Raw genomic sequence first — 23,720 nt, 5'->3', positions numbered from 1 at the left:
CCCCTCCACCTGTGGCTGACTAGGCGCTCAACTGTTCGCCCCCTTCCCCACCCTCTATGCCCTCACTTTCCACCCCACCAGCCTCCTCATTCAAAGGATTATCTTTCACCATTTCCACCAGCTCCAGCACAATGTTACCACAAAACACACATTCAACACCACTACCCACCACCTCCCCCCCCCCACCCCACTTCCCCATGCCCCAATCACCATAATCAGCATCCCACAGAAACTGCTCCCTTTGGGATACCCTGGTTCACATCTCCATCACTCCCAACTCCACATCCCCTTCACACAGCACATTCCCTTGCAGGGAAGGTACAGCACCAGCCACGTTACATCCTCCCTTCTCACAATTCAAGGTCCCAAATACTCCTTTCAAGTTAAGCAGAGTTTCATGTGCATTTCCTTCAATTTGGTCAATTGTACATTGCTCCTGATGCAGTCCCCATTACATTGGGGAGACTAAACACAGACTGGTCACAGCTTTGTGGAAAACGCCTTCGTTCAGTCCTGGGTAAAAGCAAATTACTGCAAATGCTGGAATCTGAAACCAAAAGAGAAAATGCTGGAAAAATCAGCATGGGGCACTGCCTGTGTGGAGTTTGCATGTTCTCCCCATATCTGCATGGGTTTTCTCCAGGTGCTCCGGTTTCTTTCCACAGTCCAAAAGACGTGCTGGTTAGGTGCAATGGCCATGCTCAATTTTCCCTCAGTGTATCCAAACAGATGCCGGAGTGCAGTGACCAGAAGATTTTCACAGTAACGTCATTGTAGTGTTAACGTAAGCCCACTCGTGACACTAGCAAATAAACTTTAAAAACTTTTCCAAAGATGTGCAGATTAGGTGGATTGGCCATGCTAAACAAAATGCCCCCTGATGTCTAGGTTAGGGGGATTAGTGGGGTAAATACAAGGATAGGGCTCTGTTGGAGAGTCAATGCAGACTCGATGGCCTCCTTCTGCACTATAAGGATTGTTTGATTACTTGGCTTGTAAACAAATTTGTCCTTTTAAGAATTATTGCACAGAATATATTGTCATTTTAATGGCCATCTCACTTGATTTGTTTTCTTTTCCATTCTTATGTCTCATTCAGTTCCACCTTCAACTCCGAAATGTAGCATTATTGGAAGCCAATATGTTGGCAGCAATGTGACCCTCACTTGTCACTCAGCAAATGGCAAACCAACGCCCCAGTACACCTGGGAACGGATTGGGTCCAAACGAGAATTTGTTTCTCGACGTCGCAGCGGTAAGTGAGAGAAGCTTGGAATGCTTTTGCTCTGTTTGACGGTTAGTTAAAGTATTGTATAAACTGGAAGGTGCCAGAACCAACAGGTTCCATTCCTTAAAACAGCAACTGTAGAACATGTTGGGATACTCTGAGGGCATGAAGGACATGTTGTAAATGCAAGTCTTTCTTAGTGGAGATACTGTGTGCTGGAAGAGTGCTTGGGTTGTATGCTACTACTGTACTGACTGTGTAACTTCCCAAATCAGATTTTCCAGCCCTGCCTGTGGCAGGAATCGTCACGGGTGAAGCAGAAATATTGACAGATCAGCCAAGGTCCTCCTGCCGCTGGAAAGGAAAATTCTGCCTTAAGCGCTTACGTTGTGGCAGAATTCCTGTTTTAATCACTTTCTCGTGAACAGGATATTCCATTGAGTCATTCAGTACACAATGAGGCCTCATTTCAGTTCCTTCATTGGATGTTGGTGCCCCTGGCAAGACCTGTGTGCTCTCAGTGGAGAATCAGGTTTCAATAAAATAGATGTTTTCCTGGGTGGCATTGAGTTTCTTGAGTGTTGGAGTTGCACTCATCCAGGCAAGTGGAGGGTATTCCATCACACTCCTGACTTGGCCTTGTAGATGATCAGGAAGTGGAGTCAGGAGAATCATAGAATCCTACAGTGCAGGAGGAGGCCATTCAGCCCATCAAGCCTGCACTGACAACATTGGCAACGTCCGCCCAAGCCCTATCCTGATAACTCCACGTATTTACACTACTAATCCCCTTTACACTAAGGGGCAATCTAGCATGGCCAATCCATCTAACCTGCACATCTTTGGACTGTGGGAGAAAACTAGAGCACTTGGAGGAAACCCACGCAGGCACGGGGAGAACATACAAACTCCACACACGATCACCCAAGGTCAGAATTGAACTCGGGTCCCTGGCGCTGAGGCAGCAGTGCTAACCCCTATGCCACCATGCTGCCCAGGAAGTGAGTTACTTGCCAGGATTCCCAGTTTTTCATCTGCTGTTGTAGTCAGTGTTATGTGGCTAGTCCAGTTCATTTTCTGGTTGATAATGCCATTGAGCATCAGGAGAAGATGGTTGAATCCTCACATTTTGTAGATGGTCATTCCCTGGCACTTGTGAAACATTAGTTATCACTTATCAGCCTAAACCTGAATGGTGTCCAGTTCTTGCTGCACACAGACTGCTTCAGTATCTGTAGAGTCACAAATGATGCTGAACGTTGCGCAATGCACCAGTTCATGGCTACTGGCAGTCAACGGCCAAGCATTGTTTGAAATTTTAAATGAGGCAACTTGACTCTGGTCAAGATATTACCCTGAGGAATGAACCAGCAAATGGCTATCATATTATTTTGTTTATCTGGAATAGCCTGCAGCAAGGTACATATATTCATACACAGAGCCCTGTTCTTTACAGGCAGCCAGAACAGGTATGGACATTGCACCTGGCAATGCACTATTTATACTAAAACTTGAGAGCAATTTTATCTACTTTTTTTGAGTGGAGTAAATTTATCCAATCTCTTCATGTCAGTGCTGGAGAAAAGGACATTATTCTGATTTGGTCAGCAACTAGTGCACTTTCTTCCACTTGCTAATATTAGCAGGGGAAATTTGCTTTATACTCACGCCAACTTTATCCACTAAAATTAAGAAGTGGAAATGAATCCACTTTTGGCAGCACCAAGTATTCCCAGATTGGCTGTATTTCAGACTTGATGCAAGACAATCTTCCTTTTGTGCCAACGATGAATTTTAGCTACAACCTTAGAGCTCCCCCTACTGCACCAGTGTAAATTTTTCATTCCTCAAACCAGATGTTTAGTCAATAAGACTGAATTAAGGAACAAATTAGTGGCCAACTTATTTTTGGAGTCAAAGCATTTTACAATATAGAGGCCCCATGGCCCATCATGTCTACTCCATCAGGCATTTATCTATTCTAATACCATTCTTCAGCACTTGGTCCATAGATTTGTTTGCTATGGCCTTCCAAATGCTTCTTAAATGTTGAGGGTTCCTGCACTACAACCTTTTCAGGCAGTGAGTTCCAGATTCTCACCACCCTCTGCATGGAAAAAAGATTATCTCAAATCTCCTATCTCTAAAAAACACCAGATAAAACTTGCCTGCCACAGGATGTTTATTTTACAATTCAAATTCCACCATCTACAGTGGTGGGATTTGAACCTGGAACCCCAGAGCCTTACTCTAGGTTTATGCTTTGGCTAATTCAGTGACCTATCACACCAGGCCACAGGAAGAGATTATTTCTACTCAGAATGGAAACAAGAACTAGAGGGCACAGCCTCAAAATAAAGGGGAGTCAATTTAGAACAGAGTTGAGGAGGAACTTCTTCTCCTAAAGGGTAGTGAATCTTTGGAATTCTCTGTCCATTGAAGTAGTGGAGGCTGCCTCGTCAAGTGTGTTTTAGATAGATAGATTTTTGACCAATAAAGGAATTAATGGTTATGGGGAGTAGGCGGGTAAGTGGAACTGAACCACTATCAGATCAGCCATGATCTTATTGAATGGTGGGGCAGGCTTGAGGGGCTAGATGGCCTACTCCCGCTCCTATTATGTTCTTATACTCATGGTTCATGTCCACACATTTAAGTGGATGTTTCACCATCACTATTGGAGACAGAGATGACCATTATTGTTCTGAGCTGAAAGAGTCCAGAAATGAGAGGATGTTAGCATGGAGTTAGGCTTGGCAGTGTCCATTTATTGACCGTTGCCTCATCTTAGTAAAGCGGTTAACGCGTGCACAACTGACATCTGCTGCAAGAATAAGGGCAAGCAGACCTTGATGTTGATCAATATGAATCAGTGTTAACTTGGTGCGCCCTGGGTCAGCAGAGAGACGCACCACCCCCTCCCCCCACCACCGTATTCTATTTAAAGGGATCATTGGGACCTTGAGGAGGTCCTGGCACATACACGTATGCAGTATTGACCCAGAAAATTCCAACTCCCAGTGTGAGGATTACACTGCCTGGACCTTCTCTCCAGCACTGATTTTGCAAATAACAGAAATTAATAGTTAAAAGAAACCCTTAAGATTTAAAAAAGAACTCACCGTAACACTGCAAACTTGCTATTTTAAGGGGAGTTGCTTGAGCTAATGACATCAGAAAGGTATACGTTTCAGTGCCAGTCAGCGGTAACTGTATGGCATCACTGCTGACTGAACTAACTCAGTCCTCATCACTTGGTCTAGCACACCAAGTCTGAGAAGCCTGGGCACGAGGACCTAGTGGTATTACCACTGGACTACTAAACCAGGGACCCAGGTTTGAATCCTGCCACATCAGAAGATGGAATTTGAATTCAATAAAAAAATCTGGATTTAAAAATCTACTGATGACAATGAAATGACATTGTCAATTGTGAGAAAAACCCATCTGGTTCACTAATGTCTTTTAGAGAAGGAAACCTGCCTCCTTATCTGGTCTGGTCTACGTGTGACTCCAGAGCCACAGCAATGTGGTTGACTCTCAACGAGAGATGGGCAATCAATGATGGCCAGCCAGCGATGCCCATGTCCCACAAATGAATAAAAAAACAATTGCAGGAACAGGATTTACACTTTCATGGACAGTGATGTTAATTTGTTAACTAGAAGAGATTCATGTTAGTGACTGGGTATAACTCGGTGCCATCTGTAGCCAACCTTTGACCTGCAAGATTATCTGCAGTTTGAATTTCTCTCCAGTGTGTCACTAATCCAAATACATTTCTAGCATTCTGGGCTAATCAGTCTGTCGTTAGCAAAGTGGGTTAAACCAGCTTTAGGACTTCAGGCAAAAGCAAATGTATTGTCATTATCAGAAGGTAAAAAGATTGGCATTTATATGGCCTCTGATCACAGCTTATCAAAGTATCTGTGTGTCTTGCATGCAATGTGTTATAATATGCTTTTAAGGTATAGCAGCATGATTTCAATAGAAGGGAAGTATGCCATATTATCCCATCTTAGTTTAACGTTTGTTGTTGAGCAGAGCAAACGTATACAGCTCTGTTGCTGATGTCTTTAGGCCTTCTGGCCATGTATAAATGTACCTGGTTTAAATAAATGAATCCACAGAGTGGTTACACAGTCCCTTATGAGCGATTGGTGTTTCTACCATTACATAAGCATGACATGAGATACCTTTAATTCTAGTGGTCTCATATATAGGCAGATAAACTGGTCCTTTTGCTCTCAGCAAGCTCTTGATAATTTTATTTCTGGTGCTGTCTTTTATGGAACAATGAAAAATGTAAATGTTCCCAATCCAGTACTTGGAAGGTTTTGTGAAGAACTGCCAGTTCTATTGTGTATTGCTTTAGTACAATGCTTCTGATACATAGGGCCTGATTTTAACTCTGTACTAGTGAATGAGTTTTGAGTGACTTAATTTTTAAACCTGATTAAACATAGTGTGAGTCTGGTGGTATCCTATTTAAATAAAAACCTAGCACAGACTTGTGAATCCTTGTTTTTACTTTTCTGTTTTCGTTGACTTTTGCCCCAGCCTTTTTTACTTTGTGGTGCTGCAGTGGCATGGAGAGGGGTCAGTCTGCGCAATCAATGCTGATGTATTCATGATTAATGACTTTTGATGTTAATGCAGATCCCTCAGTGTCCCCACTCCTCATGAGCTGATCCATTACTCCAATGAGTGGTGGGGAAATGCATTGCCCGAGTGTGTGCTTGAAGGCAGATTCAGTTATTGCCTTTAAAAGAGAATTGCGTCATTATCTCTGGAGAGAGAAAGTTTGCAGGGCTCTGAGGAATGGTCGGGGCGGGGGGGGTTGGTGAACTGCTGCAGAGAACTGGCACAGACATAATGTGCCAAATGCCCTCCTGCTGTTCTATAGTCATTCTACAATTTCAACAAATTCTACAATTTCAACAGAACTCTTAATGATGTTGCTGGCAAGATCTTTGTATATTTCTAACTTGAAGCCATGATCCAATAACTGAAAGAAAAACGAGACTGGGGCAGAATTTTACTGCCCTGTTAAGATAGGGAGCTGGCAATAAAACGCAGTGAACTGTTCAAATGTCCATGGATGTTGGCAGGACTGTAAAATCCCACCGACTTCAAATTGCACCCTCGATTATCATCGTCTCAGGTTGTCCCACGGTATCTTTTTGAAATGTAATTATTGTTGTGATGCTGGAAGCATGAGAGCCAATTTGCACACAGCAAGATCCCACAAACAACAATGTGATGTTGAGCGAGCTAATGAAGTATCTTTTCTTGATGCTGTGTGCAGAGCGATCCAAACACGGTGTTAATCCTGTCGTTCTGAAGTACTGTTTTACATCAATATTCAATGCACATAATGAAATTTGTCCCCGGCTAGCTTTGTTGGGTTTTCATTTGAGAACTGCTTCTGATACCAACCTGATTACCAGATTCCAGGTTGTGGGTGTATTTACTGCACCGTGCATTGAGAATAAATAACCTCCAAACAATCCTTAAGTAAGATTTAATGCAGCAATTTGGCTGCCATTTCACAAGGACAGTACATTTGGAGTTAGACTATAAATAGGGCCATGGAACAACTTTACGACAGTTGGGAATCATTTTATGCCTGGATCAGGAATCCTGTAAATTCCAGAATTTGAAAAGTATTTTGACCAAATGTTTTGGATGGATCCAGGATAGCTTCATCAAGAATTGAATATGAGAGAAAATGGCACAAGTTGCTCTATTTGAATTCTGCCCAGTGTAAATTAATAGAGGCTTGTTCTTGGTGAGTTATTAATAGATGCATCTCCAACATTGATCCTGGGCATTGACTTATTTGACCTTTTGCCTCTGGAGACAAATGCTAGATAAATGGGCAGGATTTCCACTCCACTCCAAGGCCACTATTTGTCTTGATCTCAGAATGTCTAATCCCTTTTCCAGTCCTAGGCCCTGCCAACTAGTGGGCTGATATAGGGGAGGTTGCAGGACTTGGTTAATGACCAAGAAAAACATGTTCCATTTGGTCTGAATAGGAGCAGCTCACTACAGACCAGGAAATTCATGTGAGAGACTCACTGCAACAACACGGACTGGAAGAATTGTTTCTCGTCCATCATCTTGTGTGAGTGATAATGGATAGGTGGAGTTTGATCTACCCTCATTCTACATGTGACTAGACCCACTGAAATGTAGATACAAGTGTTGTTGGGATCTATGTTGCTTTTTACTGGGATCAGTTTCTTCATGATGTGTTTGTTTTATAGATGCCAAAATGGGAAGTCTAATGTTGACCAATCTCAGCGAGGCAATGTCTGGATTATACACTTGCAAATCTGAAAATGACATAGGGAATGCATCATGTTCGGTGCAGTTGAACGTAATGATGCGTAAGTACAGCTATAACTTTCTTAATGTGTTCCTAAAAAAATGCTAAATGAAAATTAGTTTCCATAAGAAAATATATAATATGCATGGGTTGTGTTCTGACCTATAGTTCTTGCATTAAACTAACTGGTCCAAAAATCCTCTTGCTTATTTTTACTAGCTTATTGCTAACTTATCCCTTTCACTTACAGCTCACTGATTCCCAACTCCTGCTTGCCACTTCCATCTCCCAAGAACTCCCATTCACCACTTCCTATTGTAATATACCTTTGAGGGATTGCAGCATAACATCATTAGAAGGAAAGTGTGTCATGCGATCCAATTTTAATTTCACTTTAGCTTTCAGCAGAGCGCACAGCTCTGGAGCTGATGTTTTCTTTACGCCCATCTACATCTCTCTGATGTGACAAGTCTCAATAAATGAACCCACAACCTGTCTACCCAATTCCCTGGGTGATTGGTGCCTTGATATCATTATAAAAACATGATGCAGTGGTTCCTTCAAGACTTTAATCTGCACATCTTTGGACTGTGGAAGAAAACTGGAGCAACCCCAAACAGACACAGGGAGAACATGGAAACGCCACACAAGCTTTAGCACTGTACTACATGGTGAACAGTCTTGGATTGTGACACGTGGCATGTAATGATCCTCAACATTCTGGCCAGACTGTAATGAATCTGCAAAATCAGAGAGCATTGAAACCACATGGTGGTGACTGCACTTGAAAGCTTTGAAGTGCTGGGGTACTACTTAAAACAAAGCTCCTAAGCAATGGATCTCTTGTGGTGAATGGAGCAATATATTGAAAGAACCAGCAGCAGGTTAGGTCACTTGGGAAAGGTGAGTGACCAGATCTATAGTCAGAGTGGGAGAGTCCAACAAAAAAGTTACAAAAGCCAGACCAGAGAAGGTTGCAAACACAATGGACGGTGCTTCGGAAAAGTGTGCAAAAGTAGCTGCAGTGACACTCATTCCAGGTACCAAAAGTGAAGCAAGATCAAAGGAGATTGTCAAGATGTCTACAAAATTCCCTACTTACACAGCTGACTTACTATCCAAATTCAAAATGTTGAAACAGCATATAGAGAGATGATCCTTGATTCGGGTGCATCTGACCTAGGCAAGCAAGTCATAAAAATTCACCTAGCAATTAATTGGAATGAAGGTCTACACAGGCTGGACACATCATAATTAACAGCAGAGGAGTTCAAGGATCCCCAAAGAATTACATTAGAAGACTGGTTCACTATCAGGTTAAACTTCCATATTCATTCACAACAGTTCATGTCATTTTGACAACAGCCTACAGAAATCCACATTTTTGACTGTCGGTTCAGAGAAAAAGTTATGATTTTTCAAACGCAGAATTAGCTTAGAGTAGTTGAGTTGGTGATTGCAGCCAAATACATGAAAAAATTCTAGAAAGATCTGCTAGACAAACATTGAAGAATTATTCAAGGATCGATGCAAGTACAAGGTTGACAAAGTTTACAGTCTCCAAGTGCCACCCCAATTGTTGACACACTTAGTAGAACGCCCCAACCTAGCAAGACATGCGGAAGATGTGGGCTTCTCCATACCCCAAGGAAATGCCCAGCTTTCCATTAATCTCCAAAGCAAGAAGTTTTGGAGATTAAAACATTGGAGCAAAGACCATTGCTTCTACTGGGAGCTGTGCACTGATCCAAACAGACTGTACACAACAGATACTGCCCAGCAATAAGAATGAACATCTGGTCTCCCATCAGAAATATTCTCATAATGTGACTGACAAACCAAAAATTCCAATGTGCACAACACGACGAAGAGCAGTTGACACGTTTCACACAATTAATCTTGTCCTTTTATCTCCAAGACCCTGGGTACAGTGGCCTCGACAGACCAGTACATTCCAGCGCTCTTGGAATACACATATCTGGGAGTAAAAAGTAATGTCTTTGTGTATCCATCTCAGCAGCTGCAAGTTTGCCACACTAAAGAGAATACAGTAACTGAGGCAATAAATGATCCTGTAAACAGGGCAGTTTTTGCAGGAATACTTAAAACACACTTCCTGTGAAAGTCAATAAGGAAATAGAAGGGTCACTGCTGGAAAAGAACTGAAATCTCCTACTGAGCAACAAGACACCTGAATCAAAGAATCAACTATTCGCCAGCAGAAGCTAACTATACAGAAAATAATCATAACTGCTACAACGCATCATCACCTACACCTCACAACGGAGAACTTTTCAGCATTACCCAGTTATGCACAGTTTAGCGCTGCTGCCTCTCAGTGCCAGGGACCCACGTTCCAGCCTTGAGTAACTGCTTGGAGCTTGCATGTTCTGTCTTGTGTCTTTGTGGGTTTCCTCCAGGTGCTCCCGTTTCCTCCCACAGCCCAAAGATGTGCAGGTTAGGTGGATTAGCCATGGTAAATGCACAGGATTACAGGGATAAGAGGGTGTGCCTGAGTAAGATGCTCTTTCAGATGGCTAGGACAAACTGGATGGGCCGATTGGCTGCCTCCTACACTGCAGGCATTCTATAATTCTATATCTCGAAGAATCCACAATTGCTTGCTTACGTTTAAATATTGGATTTTTAATATGCTCCAATTTCTCTTGGCTTTTATATTATTTGAGTCCTGTCAAAAAGGAATAATCCATCTTTAATGTGTCTCTGTTTTCACAGCAAGCAATGCTGGGATTATTGCCGGAGCCATAATTGGAGTGCTCTTCGGAATATGTTTGATTATTGCTATCGCCGTTTGTTTCAGCAGACATCAAAAGAAGAAGGCGGCAGAAATGGTGGAATATCTAGCTAATGATATAAAGTGAGTTACTGTGAGTGACCAGGAGGCTCATCAGGGCCTGGGACAAATCAAATAAAAAAGCTGCCTTCCTCCATTTCATGACAGCACGTACAAGGGGCCTCATCAGAGTCAATAACCTAATGTGGGCAGTAAAAAGAAAACAGCTGGTAATGTTTTTCTATTGTTGAGAGTTGCCGTTTCCCTGTATAACCTTGTGCTGAAAATCTCTGCACATTGTAATCCAGCAGATGGATTTGCTGCCCCTGCAAAAGTCCTAGATTATCCCATTAATTCATTCATGTACAGCCAGAGTATCTCTTACTGTAAGATTACAGGCACCTTTGATCCACTAAATGATTAGTTGCTACCCTGCTTAGAGTTGAATGATCAGAAATGATTCATTCCACATTCTTCACAAAGTAAGGGCCTGAATTTCACAACGTTCGTGCAGAGCCTGAAGTCGGGGTGAACTGTGGGCCCCAAGCTCTCTCATGCTGGCAGTGAAACACACACCCCCTCCCCCAACAATTTTATCACAGCTGGCTGCCTAATTGATTGCCTGCAGGCCCACTGTCCAATTAAGGGTAGTGGGTGGACTATCCATGACTCTAGACCAATCAGAGGGCTGACAGCTCTAAAGCCTGAGCATCACCACTGGGAGAGATAATTGTGGCTGAGAAAAGCTAGAGATTTCGGAAGCTGGGCCAAACAAGATTAAGAAAATGTTTAAAAATTAATGGAATGAGGGTAGATGCGTCGAACTCTTCCTGGGCCATTGATGCATTTTGATTTTGGCTGCATGACATCCACGGCTGCTAGCCAGGACGGTCACATGACACTGAAGAAAATTGTGTTGGCTTCAGTCTAATATCTGTATATGTCATTATAATGATCTCATCGAGGCCCATGAGGTTGGCCTTTTGGAGTATGGGGTAATTTGATTTAATGTTTTAAGTTTCCTTTGGACTTTGGTTTCTGTTCGGGCTGTCCCCCTTTCCTTTTTTTGGGGGGCTACCCCTCTTAATTTGTCCCTAAGTTAATTTGAGTTTGTTTTACTTGTTAGGTACATGAAAGAACTTCCTAATTGAGGTAATGATGCTACCCATAAGGGAGAATCACCTGTGTGTGTGTGTATATATATATCAGGGCTACTTCCACTCTGGAATCTGACCTTGTATTTGAAGCACTCTTTTAGGAATGGAATTGAGTCCCTAAATAAAGGGAATCTGGTGGAGGGACAGGAGCTGCTAACAAGTTATTTCAGTAGCCCGTGTCCAACAGCTGAAGTGTGCCATGATGCACAGGTGGCACAGTGGTTAGCACTGCTGCCTCACAGCGCCAGGGACCTAGGTTCAATTCCCAGCTTGGGTAACTGTGTATGCAGAGTCTGCACGTTCTCCCTGTGTCTGTGTGGGTTTCTTCCCACAGTCCGAAAGATGTGCTGGTTAGGTGCATTGGCCATGCTAAATTCTCCGTTGGTGTACCCGAACAGGCACCAGAGTGTGGTGACTCGGGGATTTTCACAGTATCTTCATTGCAGTGTTACTGTAAGCCTACTTGTGACACTAATAAACTAAACTATTAAAGTTGATTTGATTTGAATTGAAGCTGCAGTATTGTGAGAGAGAGACTGAGTAGCTCAGTCAGAGTCACATTTTGACTCATTTATTCGCCCTAAAAAAGTGGAGTTTTTTTAGAACAGTTAGAAAAGAATGTCGCAATTATTTTTCAGTTTCTTGGATGAGTCATTATCTATGTTTGACAAATCATGGTTCGAGTCAAGAAATTCAGACTGTTAATAACACTGTCCTTCAGTTGAATTTCTAAATATACCAAATGCAATTTTCATTTCCTGAAATATGAGAACTGTTAGTAGGGAGCAGAGGGAAGAATTGTTTGACCCAATAGATTTTCTTGCCCTGCTTTTGATTCTTGGTGCTGTTTCTCAGCCTGACTGAAAGAGTCAGAGGTGGCTTGCATCTGCTGCTTCACAAGTGAAGCTCTTAGGCTGCCAACTAAAAACGCCAGTGATTTTGGGACTTATTAAATGTTTCTCTTCCCTTATTCCTCCTGCAATGCACGGCAGCACAGTGGCCAGTGCTGCTGCCTCACAGCACCAGGGACCTGGGTTGATTCCAGGCCTGGGTCACTGTCGGTTGTGGAGTTTGCACGTTCTCCTGGTGTTGGCGTGGATTTCCTCCAGTTTCCTCCCACAGTCCAAAAGACATGCTGGTTAGGTGCATTGGCCATGCTGAATTCTCCCTCGGTGTACCCAAACAGTCGCCAGAGTGTGGTGACTAGGGGATTTTTACAGTAACTTCGTTGCAGTGTTAATGTGAGCCTACTTGTAACTAATAAACTTAAATTTTTTACTTTGCCAACCTGTTGGGATTGAGCACTTGGCCCATGCCAGATAACTACGCAAGGCATTGCCAATGTATTAAGGAGCGATTTAGAGTCTCCTGGAGTTAAATTTCCAAGATATAGCTGTGTGCAATCCTGATAACATAATAAATGATAACATGAAAATGCATGTTTTTTTCATCATTTTCACTGAACACTGAACATCTTGTTTTGCCAGATGTAAAAGTATTGTTTGGCTGACGTTAAAGCATCGTTCAGTTGGGTGAGCTTTCAATCTGTGAGCCTTCTGGATAGGCAGAGGAAGTTGAGGTGTCACAAGGATGGATAGGCTGGCCAAATAATAGCTGGAGCATGGGGAACAGTCGTAATCTGAAACCTCCAGGAATACACTTAATCAAAGATGGCAACCCTAGCTTCACAGAACAGTGCAAGGAGCAGCATGTCCTCACCTCTAACAGTTTTTTTTTAAAGAAATTTTACCATGCTAAATTCTTCCTCAGTGCACCAGAACAGTCGCTGGAGTGAGGTGACTAGGGGATGTTTCACAGTAACTTCATTGCAGTGTTAATGTGAGCCTATTTGTAACTAATAAATAAACTTAAATTTTTTTACTTTGCCAACCTGTTGGGATTGAGCACCTGGCATTTGCCAGATAACAGGGTTGCCAGTGCATTCAGGATTGATTTATACTCTCCTGGAATTAGATCTCCAGGACACAGCTGTATGTAGTCCTGCAAAAATAAATGATAACATTAAAATGGATGTTTTTCTTTCGTCATTTCACTGAACATCTCATTTTGCCAAATGTAAAAGTATTGTTTGGCTGATGTTAAAGCATTGTTCAGTTGGGTATGAATCCTTTTGAATAGGCAGAGGAAGTTGAGGCGTTACAAGAATGGATAGGCTGACCAAGTAATAGCTGGAGCATGGGGAACAGTCATGAGGTGAAACCTCCAAGAATACATTTAATCAAAGTTGGCAACCCTACCTTCACAGAAAGATGCAAGGAGCAGCATGTCACTACTCCTCACCTCTGACAGTTTGGTTTATATTTTTAAAGAGGTTTTGCTGTGCTCTGTTATTTTGTGTGCTTGTGTTAATCAAAATCAAGCAGTGAAGGACTTGCCCATTTCAGGCAGCCAGAACCAGCTTCAAGCACTTAGAGGACAGGTTTAGATGTGGGCTAAATTCCTGAACTGTGCCTTCTAACAATATGGTTTACCCGAATCACAAAATGATGCCTTCAACTGCACCCGTATGACATTGTTATTTACCACAACTGCCATTGTCGCAGCCTCCTGAGAGTGAAATTGTCAAATGCGGGGCAATTTCATAGTGCACACCTTCAACCAATTCCCCAAAATGGCCTTTCCTAGGGAGTATTACAGTCGGCAGTGAGAGAAAGCCTTCACTATTTACTATTTCACAATGAGCAGAAGTAGAACCCATGGCCAAGGAATCAAAGTGATGATAAGCATAGCATGACAAATGGAGTATCTTGAGGCCCATGAAGATAACAAGTGATTTGAGGTGAGTAGACATACCTGCACAAATAATAACCTCCGATTTGTTAGGGTGCTGTTTAGGGATCTGAACCTCAAGGTATATTGTGAAGTCGGAATAGATCTCAACATTTTTTTTATTTTTTGAAAGGATGCCTCACCTCAGGAGTAATTCCACTAAAAAACTAGGCTTTTTTTAAATCAAACCAAGCTTTATTCATAATACAAACTCTTGGCCTTTGAACAATCTTTAAACATGAAATGAAATATTAATTTCTAACTTACCACCATTTCAGATCCAATTAAATGATATTTTTCATAGATTGAAACCCCACTTTAGATATAGTCTATAAACCACAAATGTAGTTATTCTGACTTGGATAACAGCCTTGAAGCTTTCAGAGAGAGGGAGACGCACTTTAACAGCTCCAGTCACCAATTCCCTTTTTAAAAATGAAGCTATTTTTTTCTCTGCAAGCCTAGATCCTCTCATTATATCCTAATATCACATGACTCTGTCAACCATTCCAATCTAAAATTCCCAGAGAACTTAAGTAAACAAAAATGCAAAAACCGTATGAGATAATGCATTCCCAACTAAAATGAGTTATTAACCTGCTTTTTGAGCACCTGCAGTATTCCTTCCAGACAAACCAATTCCTTGTAACAAAACACTGAATCTTAAAGCAGTCCTCCTTAAAGATGAAATATATTAGTAGCACAATATCATAGATTCTAAAGTATTATTTTTCTTTGATCGCAGGGAAGATGCACAAGCACCATCAGGAAATACATGGTCTAAGACTGAGAGTTCTGATATCATCTCTAAAAATGGCACACTGTCATCGATGAACAGTACCATGCGTGCCTACAGGCCATATCCAAAGAAGCCACCTTCAGATACTGCTTCAACCATCACTGCAACGTGTGTCAACAACACTGGAAGTTACAAGCATTCAAATAATGCCAAAAAGCCAGCAAGTAGCACTCCCACAAGAAGCTCACCTGGACAGTCAGCGCCGGCTTACGTCAACACTCATCACTCTGGTCCTCCCTCTAAGTGGCAGAATGGAGTTCAGGAACAGGATCCTCGGCAGGCACCCACTTTGTCTTCAATGTCACCATCAAACCTTACTAGAATGGGAGCTGTGCCTGTCATGGTGCCAGCCCAGAGCCAAGCTGGATCACTGGTGTAGGAGCAACTGAGTAGCAAACCAATGCACGTGAAAATGCTGCAATAACTTTGACCAAAGAATGGGCCTTCAGATGTAAGCCATTTATGGTGAAGTATTACAATTACAGCATTCGGTGTGAACTATGTCCTGAAGTCCTGCCATTGTTTCTTGTAAGTTGTTCAGCAAGAAACTCGAGAGAACTTCAAATGAGAAATTTTTGCCCAAATGTCATGTGGATGTGTAGGTTATTCTGGCATCTCATTTGTTTCTCAAGCAGTACAGCTGCTTGGTGGAATTTTTTGGCCCTTCTTGCCAGCAGAATCTTCTGGTCCCACCAAAAGTGATTTCCCCCCTCACCTCCAAGACACCATTACCTGCTGGCAGGCAGGATAAACCATGCTAATCACCATTGAGTTCGGTGGAACCGGAAGATCCCGCTGACAGCCAAAAGCTTCTGCTGCCGGGGAAGGGGACTGACTGGCCTAAATCTTTCATAATAATGCTTCTAGCTAATCCTAGCTTATCCCAGCGGTGTGCCTGAAATCTCACTGGCCTCTCTGTCACAAAATAGCACATTTTGAAGAAAATAAATCTGCAGTTTTCGCTAGCCCATATAAGCTAGTAATCGATTATTACATTCAGCAATACCTAATAAGGAGAATCCAGGCCAGTTTAACCCTGGGGAAATATGATTGCTGATCTTTATTATAATCTCTCTCCTTTTCCCCTGTGATCCTTTTATCTTCTTTCTCTTTTCTCTCATGGGATGTGGGCATTACTGGCAAGGCTAGCATTTGCTGCCCATCTCGAATTACCCTTGCATGGCTTGATAGGCCATGAGAGAGTCAGTCACTTTTCTGTGGATCTGGAGTTGCATGTAGGCCAGAATAGGGAAGGATGCCAGATTTCCTTCCTTAAAGGGGAACCAGATGGGTTTTTACAGCCACCAGTACTCAGATTTCTAGATTTATTCATTGAATTTAATTTCCACAGCAATGGTAGGATTTGAACTTGGTCCTCTGGATTACTGGAGTTGAGGTACAGATCAGCCATGACCTAATTGAATGGTGGAGCAGAGTTGAGGGGCTCAATGGCCTCCTGTTCCTATATTTGCATGTTCTCTACCTGTGCTGTGAGCAGATGTCCTAGATGCTCCCAACAAAGGCAAATGCGAGTTTATGGAAACAGACAGACCTGCCTTTCCTCTTTCCGCAGTTTATGCCTGGTTTGTTGCTGGATTCCCGCATTTTCTGTCTATAATTCTTTTTGAAAGCTGTGTTCATGTTGTTACACATACTAACTGTAGCATTTCTCCTCCTTTCCTTGTTCTCATCTTTATCATCTTGGTAATCTTGTGAAATCTCAGTGATTATCAAGGCAGTACAGAGAAGAAGGAAATGAAGTGATGGAGTTAGTAAAGCTGAGGAATTTCCCAAAATGACTTTTTCCTTGGAAAAAAAAAGCTAAAAAATAACTGGGAGAATCTTCAAAGTTGCAGCACTGGTGAAGTACTTAGTAACATTTTTTATGGTGGAACTAAAGCTAATTTCACCACAGAAGGAGTTTCAGAAGGAAATCCGTGCTCACTGATATGTTATCCAGAAACTCTTTATATTGAAATAATGGTGATGATTTTTAAAGTTGTTTGCCCTCTTGTACGTGTCCTATAAGAGGATACCCCCTGCACGCTCCCACCACCCCCCCCACAAAGAAAATACATTCTAATGCGAAAGAGGTATCAAAAGCTATGCTGAATGTGAGAGTAGAGTATAAGCTTAAACAGTGATGCTTCTTCTGTCCATTTGATTTCCTTTTAGAACATTGAGCCCACTTTCTTTCCATCACAGTTTTCAGCTGTTTCTTAACTGAGTCCAGCTTTCTGGCCCCAACCACTTGTCCTCGTGACAATGATCTTCCTGTTGCTCACCCTGTGTTGTAGTAGAATATGCAGCTGCAGGAAAGATCTCAGGAAAGCATCAAACAGGTTCTGTTGTCAAGCTGCTTTCCTTTCCCTCCTTTTGAAGTGGACTGTTAATTTTGACATTGTAGGAAGGGCATATTCGAGAGGGACAACGTTCGTGACTGAAAACTAAACCTTGTAATAGTTTAATCGCCAACACGCTGTCACTCTTTTTATTCTGGAGCTCTCCATTCAAACATGTTGGTTTTAACTGCCAAAGGGTGGCACAGTAATTAGCACTGCTGCCTCACAGAGCCAGGGACCCAGATTCAGTTCCAGCCTTGAGTGATACTGCGGAGTTTGCACGTTCTGTTTGGGTTTCCTCCCACAGATCAAACAAAGCAGGTTAGGTGGATTGGCCTTGCCAAATTGCCCCTTAGTGTCCAAAGATGTGTAGGTCAGGGGGATTAGCAAGATAAATACATGGGTTTACAGAGATAGGGTGGGGAAGAGGGCCTGGGTAAGATACTCTGGCAGAGAGTCAATTCAGACTCGATGGGCCAAATGGCCTCCTTCTGCACTGTGGGAATTCTATGATTCTAACCTGTTGATTAATTTACTTAATTTGAATATGCAAATTTAAAATATGTCCTGAAAACTTTACCAACCCTTTCAGCTACTCACCTCTGAGTGGTCTCTGAAGTTGGTATCAGGAGAAGGCCAGCAGAGGAAATTGACATTTTAGCACAAAGCAGGATAAAGCTATTTGCGAATGAATGGGTCGAGATGGCCCTTTGGCGTGTGATTTGAGAGGAAGAATATTATTAATGGATTAGCATGACAATTCCTCAGTCAGATATGCCCATGAACATGTGGCAGCTATTGCTGCAAGTTACAAATTGTTGGGGGTTGTGGGTTTTAAACAAAAAGATAAGATGTGGTTTGCACACGGAGATTCAGACTAACAACAGATTTATTCTAGGATCTCTTGCTGTACACAGTAGGAAATGAAAGTAAACAGCAGCATGTGAATCACTCTAATAACATCACCATAAAATCATGTGATCAGCACTTGAAACAATCATGCAACCAGTTAAATAGAATACAACAGCCCTGTGCAAATATTCAGATGCATAAATTTTCTGCTTGGCATAAAGCAGTAAAATTTTTGGAAACATCACTGATCGTCCTGTCCTTCCTTCAGGAGAGAAGACAATAATATTAACAGGAACGCTACCACAATGATGCGCCTCTCACCTTCAGGATATAGTGTTTCCATTTTAGCTGCTATTATGAAACTCCTTGCATACTAATTGCTCTCCTCATCAAAAGGATTTGTGCCCTAGTTGTAGAATTAACCTCAGCTTCCTTCAGTTTCAGTAATGCTACAGAAACCATTTTACACTCTTCCTTACAGAGTATCTATATCACCTTCAAAAAGATATCTTTGAGTCTGCATCCAAATACACCTAATTTTTCCAAAGGATCCAGGCTCTCGCTTTTTATTTCTTTCTTGAACCATCAGGCAATGCTGTTGCATTCTCCCCCGTAGATTTAACTTTTCATTTGTTGGTGAAAGATATTGAAGTCAATGGCTATGGTGAATTGAGCAGTTGACCTGTCAGGTTGAGATACTAAACCAAGGCCTATTCTGCCCTCGCTGAATGTAAAAGATCCCATGGCATTATTTCAAAGAAGGCCAAGGAAGTTCTGGACAATACTTATCCCTCAACTACCATCACTCAACACAGATGATCTGGTCATTATCTCATTGCTGTTTTGTGGGAACCTTCTATGTGCAAATTGGTTGCCATTTTCCTACATGACAACAGTGACTAGTGCCGGAATTTTACCGGCATGCCTGCCCCAGAATTGGGGCAGATGAGGTTGTAAAAAGTCTGACAACACCAGGTTTTAGATGAGGCTCACAGAACAGCATTCTCTGTTGCCCTTGGGTGGGGTCTTACGAGCTTCAGGTAGGCAAGGCGGTAAAATTCCAACATAGTTCTTTAATTGACTAAGGTGCTGTGGGATATCCTGAAATCATGAAAGGTGCTAGGTAAACGTTAAAAGGTAACAGCTAATCATTTGGAGATAATTGAGACTTTCAATTTAGATTTGAATTTGTACTTTTTAAAAAAAAACAAAAAGTCGAAGGTTAGAGTTGTGTCAGAAGGTAATGTTTAGCAAACAGTCACATTGGTTGTTTTGCACTTAGAACTCCCAGATGGTCTTTTGACTTGTCAACAAAACACTGCTGTGGGAATCATTTCACAGTCTGTGAGCAGAGTTTTAGAGCAACAGGAAGTGTTGTTTATACATCAGCCTCTGGAACTGGAGCATTTGAGGTTCCTTTTTAAATATCCATAGAATGACAGAAGCCTAGATGTCAGGTTTTCTTTGAAGAGACGGATTTGGAAAGATCTGTTAAATGCGCCCTTTCTATCGGGGTGCTGCTCCCTGAATTATTATAATCTGTGTTTCTAATCCATTCATTACTTTATTTTACTGATTATATTTTGAACCCAGTTGAATAAGTGAAGAGTTTGAACAAACTAAAGCTCTGGGGTAATGAAGCATTCTTTCAAGTTTAACTAATGGTTGAAAGTAATTCTCCCATCAACAATTATTGATATACAATATGTTTAATATTATCATACTTATTCATTAGCTCTTCAAAAGTAACTCAGTCTCTTTACGTTGTCCAGGATCTTGACTGTACTTTATCTCTGACTATATTTCAGTCATTACTTTTCCTTTCCTCAACACGACATCTTGGAAGTTGAGGTGAACACTAATATAAGTGGAGATTGTGGGCATTGTGCACCTGAATTTCCTCTCTGAATTGGCAGTGACTGAGGTGCATCCTGCCTTTGTGAGGAGACATTGGCTGGAATCTTACCACTGCTCATGCCGGTGAGATTTTCCCATCCCGCCGCAGTGAACAGAGATTTAGCTGGCTGCCAAATTCTCCAACTTTGCTGCAGTGGGGAGGGTGTGATGTGAAAAGTGAAAGGGATTGCTAGGGTGGTTTTAGACTGGTAGCACTATTGAAACATGAATGGTTGAACAAAAAGTGGTTTTGGGCGGCATGGTAGTACAGTGGTTAACACTGCTGCTTCACAGCTCCAGGGACTTGGGTTCAATTCCTGGCTTGGGTCACTGTCTGTGTGGAGTTTGCACATTCTCCTCATGTCTGTGTGGGTTTCCTCTGGGTGCTCCGGTTTCCTCCCACAGTCCAAAGATGTGCAGGTTAGGTTGATTGGCCATGCTAAAATTGCCCCTCAGTGTCCTGACATGCGTAAGTTAGAGGGATTAGCGAGTAAAGATGTAATGATAAGAGGGTAGGGCTTGGATGGGATTGTGGTCAGTGCAGACTTGATGGGCCAAATGGCCTCTTTCTTCACTGTAGGGTTTCTACCATTCTATAGAACAAACCTCTGGAATCCAACATTACAAAATCAGAGATGGGAGAGAAAATTTAGGTGTAACTGTGAAGGGTGACTAACGGCTTTGATGTCTATTTTGGCCTCCTAGTCTGAGGAAGGACATTCTTGCTATTGAGGGAGTCCAGTGATCGTTCATCATCGATTCCTGGAATGGCAGATTGACCTATGAAGACAGACTGGATCGACTGGGCTTGTACTCACTGGAATTTAGAAGAATGAGAGGGGATCTTGTAGAAACATATAAAATCCTGATGGGATTGGACAGGCTAGATGCAGGAACAATGTTCCTGATGTTGGGGAAGTCCAGAACTGGGGATCACAGTCTAAGAATAAAGGGTAAGCCATTCAGGTCTGAAATGAGGAAAAACTTTTTCACTCAGAGTTGTGAAATTGCCTACCCCACAAAGCTGTTGGGGCAGTTCGTAAGATATGTTCAGGAGGGAGTTGGACATGGCCTAGGGATCAAGGGGTATCGAGAAAAAGCAGGAGTGGGACTGAAAGTGCATGATCAGCCGTGATCACATTGAATGGTGGTGCAGGCTTGAAGGGCTGAATGGCCTACTACTGCACCTATTTTCGATGTTTCTATTTAAAGAATGCTACACTTCAGATCACACCAGGTTAGCTAGTGAGCATCTTGGTTTGAATTCTGAGTTGCCCCCTACAAGGTCCTAGTCTGGAATGTGATGGAATACTCTCCACTTACCTGGATGAGTGCAGCTCCAACAACACTCAAGAAGTTTGACACCAATCAGTTTGATACTGATTCTGTTTAATCGTAAAATCAAACTCTTGATGTCTTTCTAAATACGGCAGCCATGTCCTGGTCATTAGCCCTTCTCACATTCTTGGTCGCCTGCAGAGACAATAACAAGTTCTTCCCTAACATAGTCACATTTACTGGACCCATCTATCTATATCTCACAACAACACCCTAGAGCTATCAGTTCACAGTGACTATATTTCTAGAGGTTTTATACAATAGTGCTCACCACCAACTGCCCCACCAATCAACTAATAAATGGAAATATTCAACTAAAATGAAAAGGCATCACAAATGTGTTTGTAGTGAGATGGGAAAGAAAGATGATACTTGCGCTGAGAGCCTCCTGCAACTGTACATGCACGATAAACTGAGGCTGACCACACATTTGAAGGTTGATACCATCCAGGACAAAGCTTCCCCACTGACTGACACCCCTAGCATGCAGTGGCAGCAGAGAATACCATTTCAAAGGTGCAGCAATTCACCAAGCCTCCTTTAACAGCACATTCCAAACTTGTCACCTCAACCACCTTGAAGGACAAGTTCAACAGGCAAATGTAACCCTCGCCAGCCACAGGTTCCTTTCCAAATTGCATCATCTTCACTGTGAAATATATCTCCATTCCTTTATCATCACTGGGTCAAAATCCTGTGCCTTTTACCTGAGCACTACCTCACATGGATTGATCTAAGAAAATGGCTCAGCACCTGATGGATAATTAGGAATGGGCATTAAGTAGTCATTGATATGTGTGAATGAATGAAATAATACTGGGCAGTGCTGTCCCCTTCACTGGAGAAAAGAACATACATGGGCATCTCCCTCCCTTTGGTTAGTTCCTGCTGCTTTCCCTACAAGAGAGAAAGAGAGAGAGAAATTTGTCAGTGAGCCCTGTGTAATATGTTTGGGTGATGTGTTTAAAATGGAGTGTGTGTGAGATGTGGAAGGATTGCAACAATGAGGAAGAGGATTTTCTGGATTGCCCAGGAATTGAATGTTACTCTCCAGGAATTATTGCAGGCAATGCAGGAGAGAACTCAAAAGGTCATTAAAGGTGTTTCTTTTTAGTTGAATATTTCCATTTATTAGTTGGAACTCAATTGATTGGTGGGGCAGTTGGTGGTGAGCACTGTTGTATGAAGCCTCTGGAAATATAGTCAAAGTGAGTTGACAGCCCTTGTATGTTGCTGTAAGATATAGATAGATGAGTCCAGTAAATGTGACTATGTTAGGGAAGAGGTGTAGTTGTCTTTGGTATTGTCTCTGCAAGAGACCGAGAATGTGAGAAGGGCTAATGACCAGGACATGGCAACCGTTATTAGAAAAGCATCAAAAGTTTGATTTTATGATTAAACAGAATGAAATATGTTTGAAAGCCATTCAAACACATAGAGCTGTAGTTATTTTAATGATTGACATTTTAAATCCAAAATGCACGAGCTTCATTTCAAAGGATTAAGGCTTGAGAGATCTGACAGCACCCATAGGTATATCTAATAGGAAGAAGATTGGAGGATCTTTTAGGCATGACTTGTTCATAACAACTGCACATTCTGAACTTCCGGATTTGGCACGGGTGATCCTCATAAATGGTTACCGTTCAACACATTGTGACTCAGAGGAAGTGAGGGTTAATTTAAACATAGTGGGGTGATGTTTTGGAAAGAGTTCATACAATGTGACTGCTGGAGTGAGAAGTCCAAATTTACATAGTCTTTGATGCATACTGTGACTGATAACAACTAATGAGCATTTTGAGAAATATAAGTATGTTCACACATGATCTGAAATAACCTTCTGGGGAGTTAATGGAGAGTATTCTCAAATCTGTCAATGACAACAACAAACCAATTCCTCAAAATTAGAAAATGTCTTCAATAAGGCTATATACAAATAGTTATATCCTTTGCTGCAATTTCCCCTTGAGATTAAGATGTGAAAACAGGGTTGGGGGTATGATAGAATTCCATGATGATGTGTGTTGGTACCATGAAGCAGAAAGATCCCACTCTTTCCACAGTTAGAGACGTGTTTCAGCCTTTACATAAAAGTTATGACAGAGACAACTCTTCCAGCCAACCTGTTGTGTTTGGTATTTAGCAAGAATACGGATACGGACCAAATTCCGGTGCCTTCCCTGCTTC

The 23,720-nt window shown here is 42.1% G+C and overlaps 1 protein-coding gene across 1 annotated transcript in view; it reads left to right on the top strand.

Moving 5' to 3' along the window:
• LOC145359862 (endothelial cell-selective adhesion molecule-like) overlaps window positions 1–21,672 on the top strand; it is a 119,501-nt gene extending 97,829 nt beyond the window's left edge. Inside the window, exons 4-7 of the mRNA XM_080214687.1 lie at window positions 1,100–1,255; window positions 7,501–7,623; window positions 10,299–10,440; window positions 15,049–21,672. Of these exons, the coding sequence (XP_080070813.1) occupies window positions 1,100–1,255; window positions 7,501–7,623; window positions 10,299–10,440; window positions 15,049–15,481 (854 nt within the window). The 3' untranslated portion in view covers window positions 15,482–21,672. The remainder of the gene's footprint in view (window positions 1–1,099; window positions 1,256–7,500; window positions 7,624–10,298; window positions 10,441–15,048) is intronic.
• Window positions 21,673–23,720: the final 2,048 nt, after the last annotated feature.

The sequence above is a fragment of the Carcharhinus amblyrhynchos genome, chromosome 29 (assembly GCF_965287045.1).
Source record: "Carcharhinus amblyrhynchos chromosome 29, sCarAmb.v2.hapA, whole genome shotgun sequence".
Classification (NCBI taxonomy): domain Eukaryota; kingdom Metazoa; phylum Chordata; class Chondrichthyes; order Carcharhiniformes; family Carcharhinidae; genus Carcharhinus; species Carcharhinus amblyrhynchos.
Note: the sequence above shows the minus strand (reverse complement) of the source record. Positions and strands in the feature narration are given on the sequence as shown.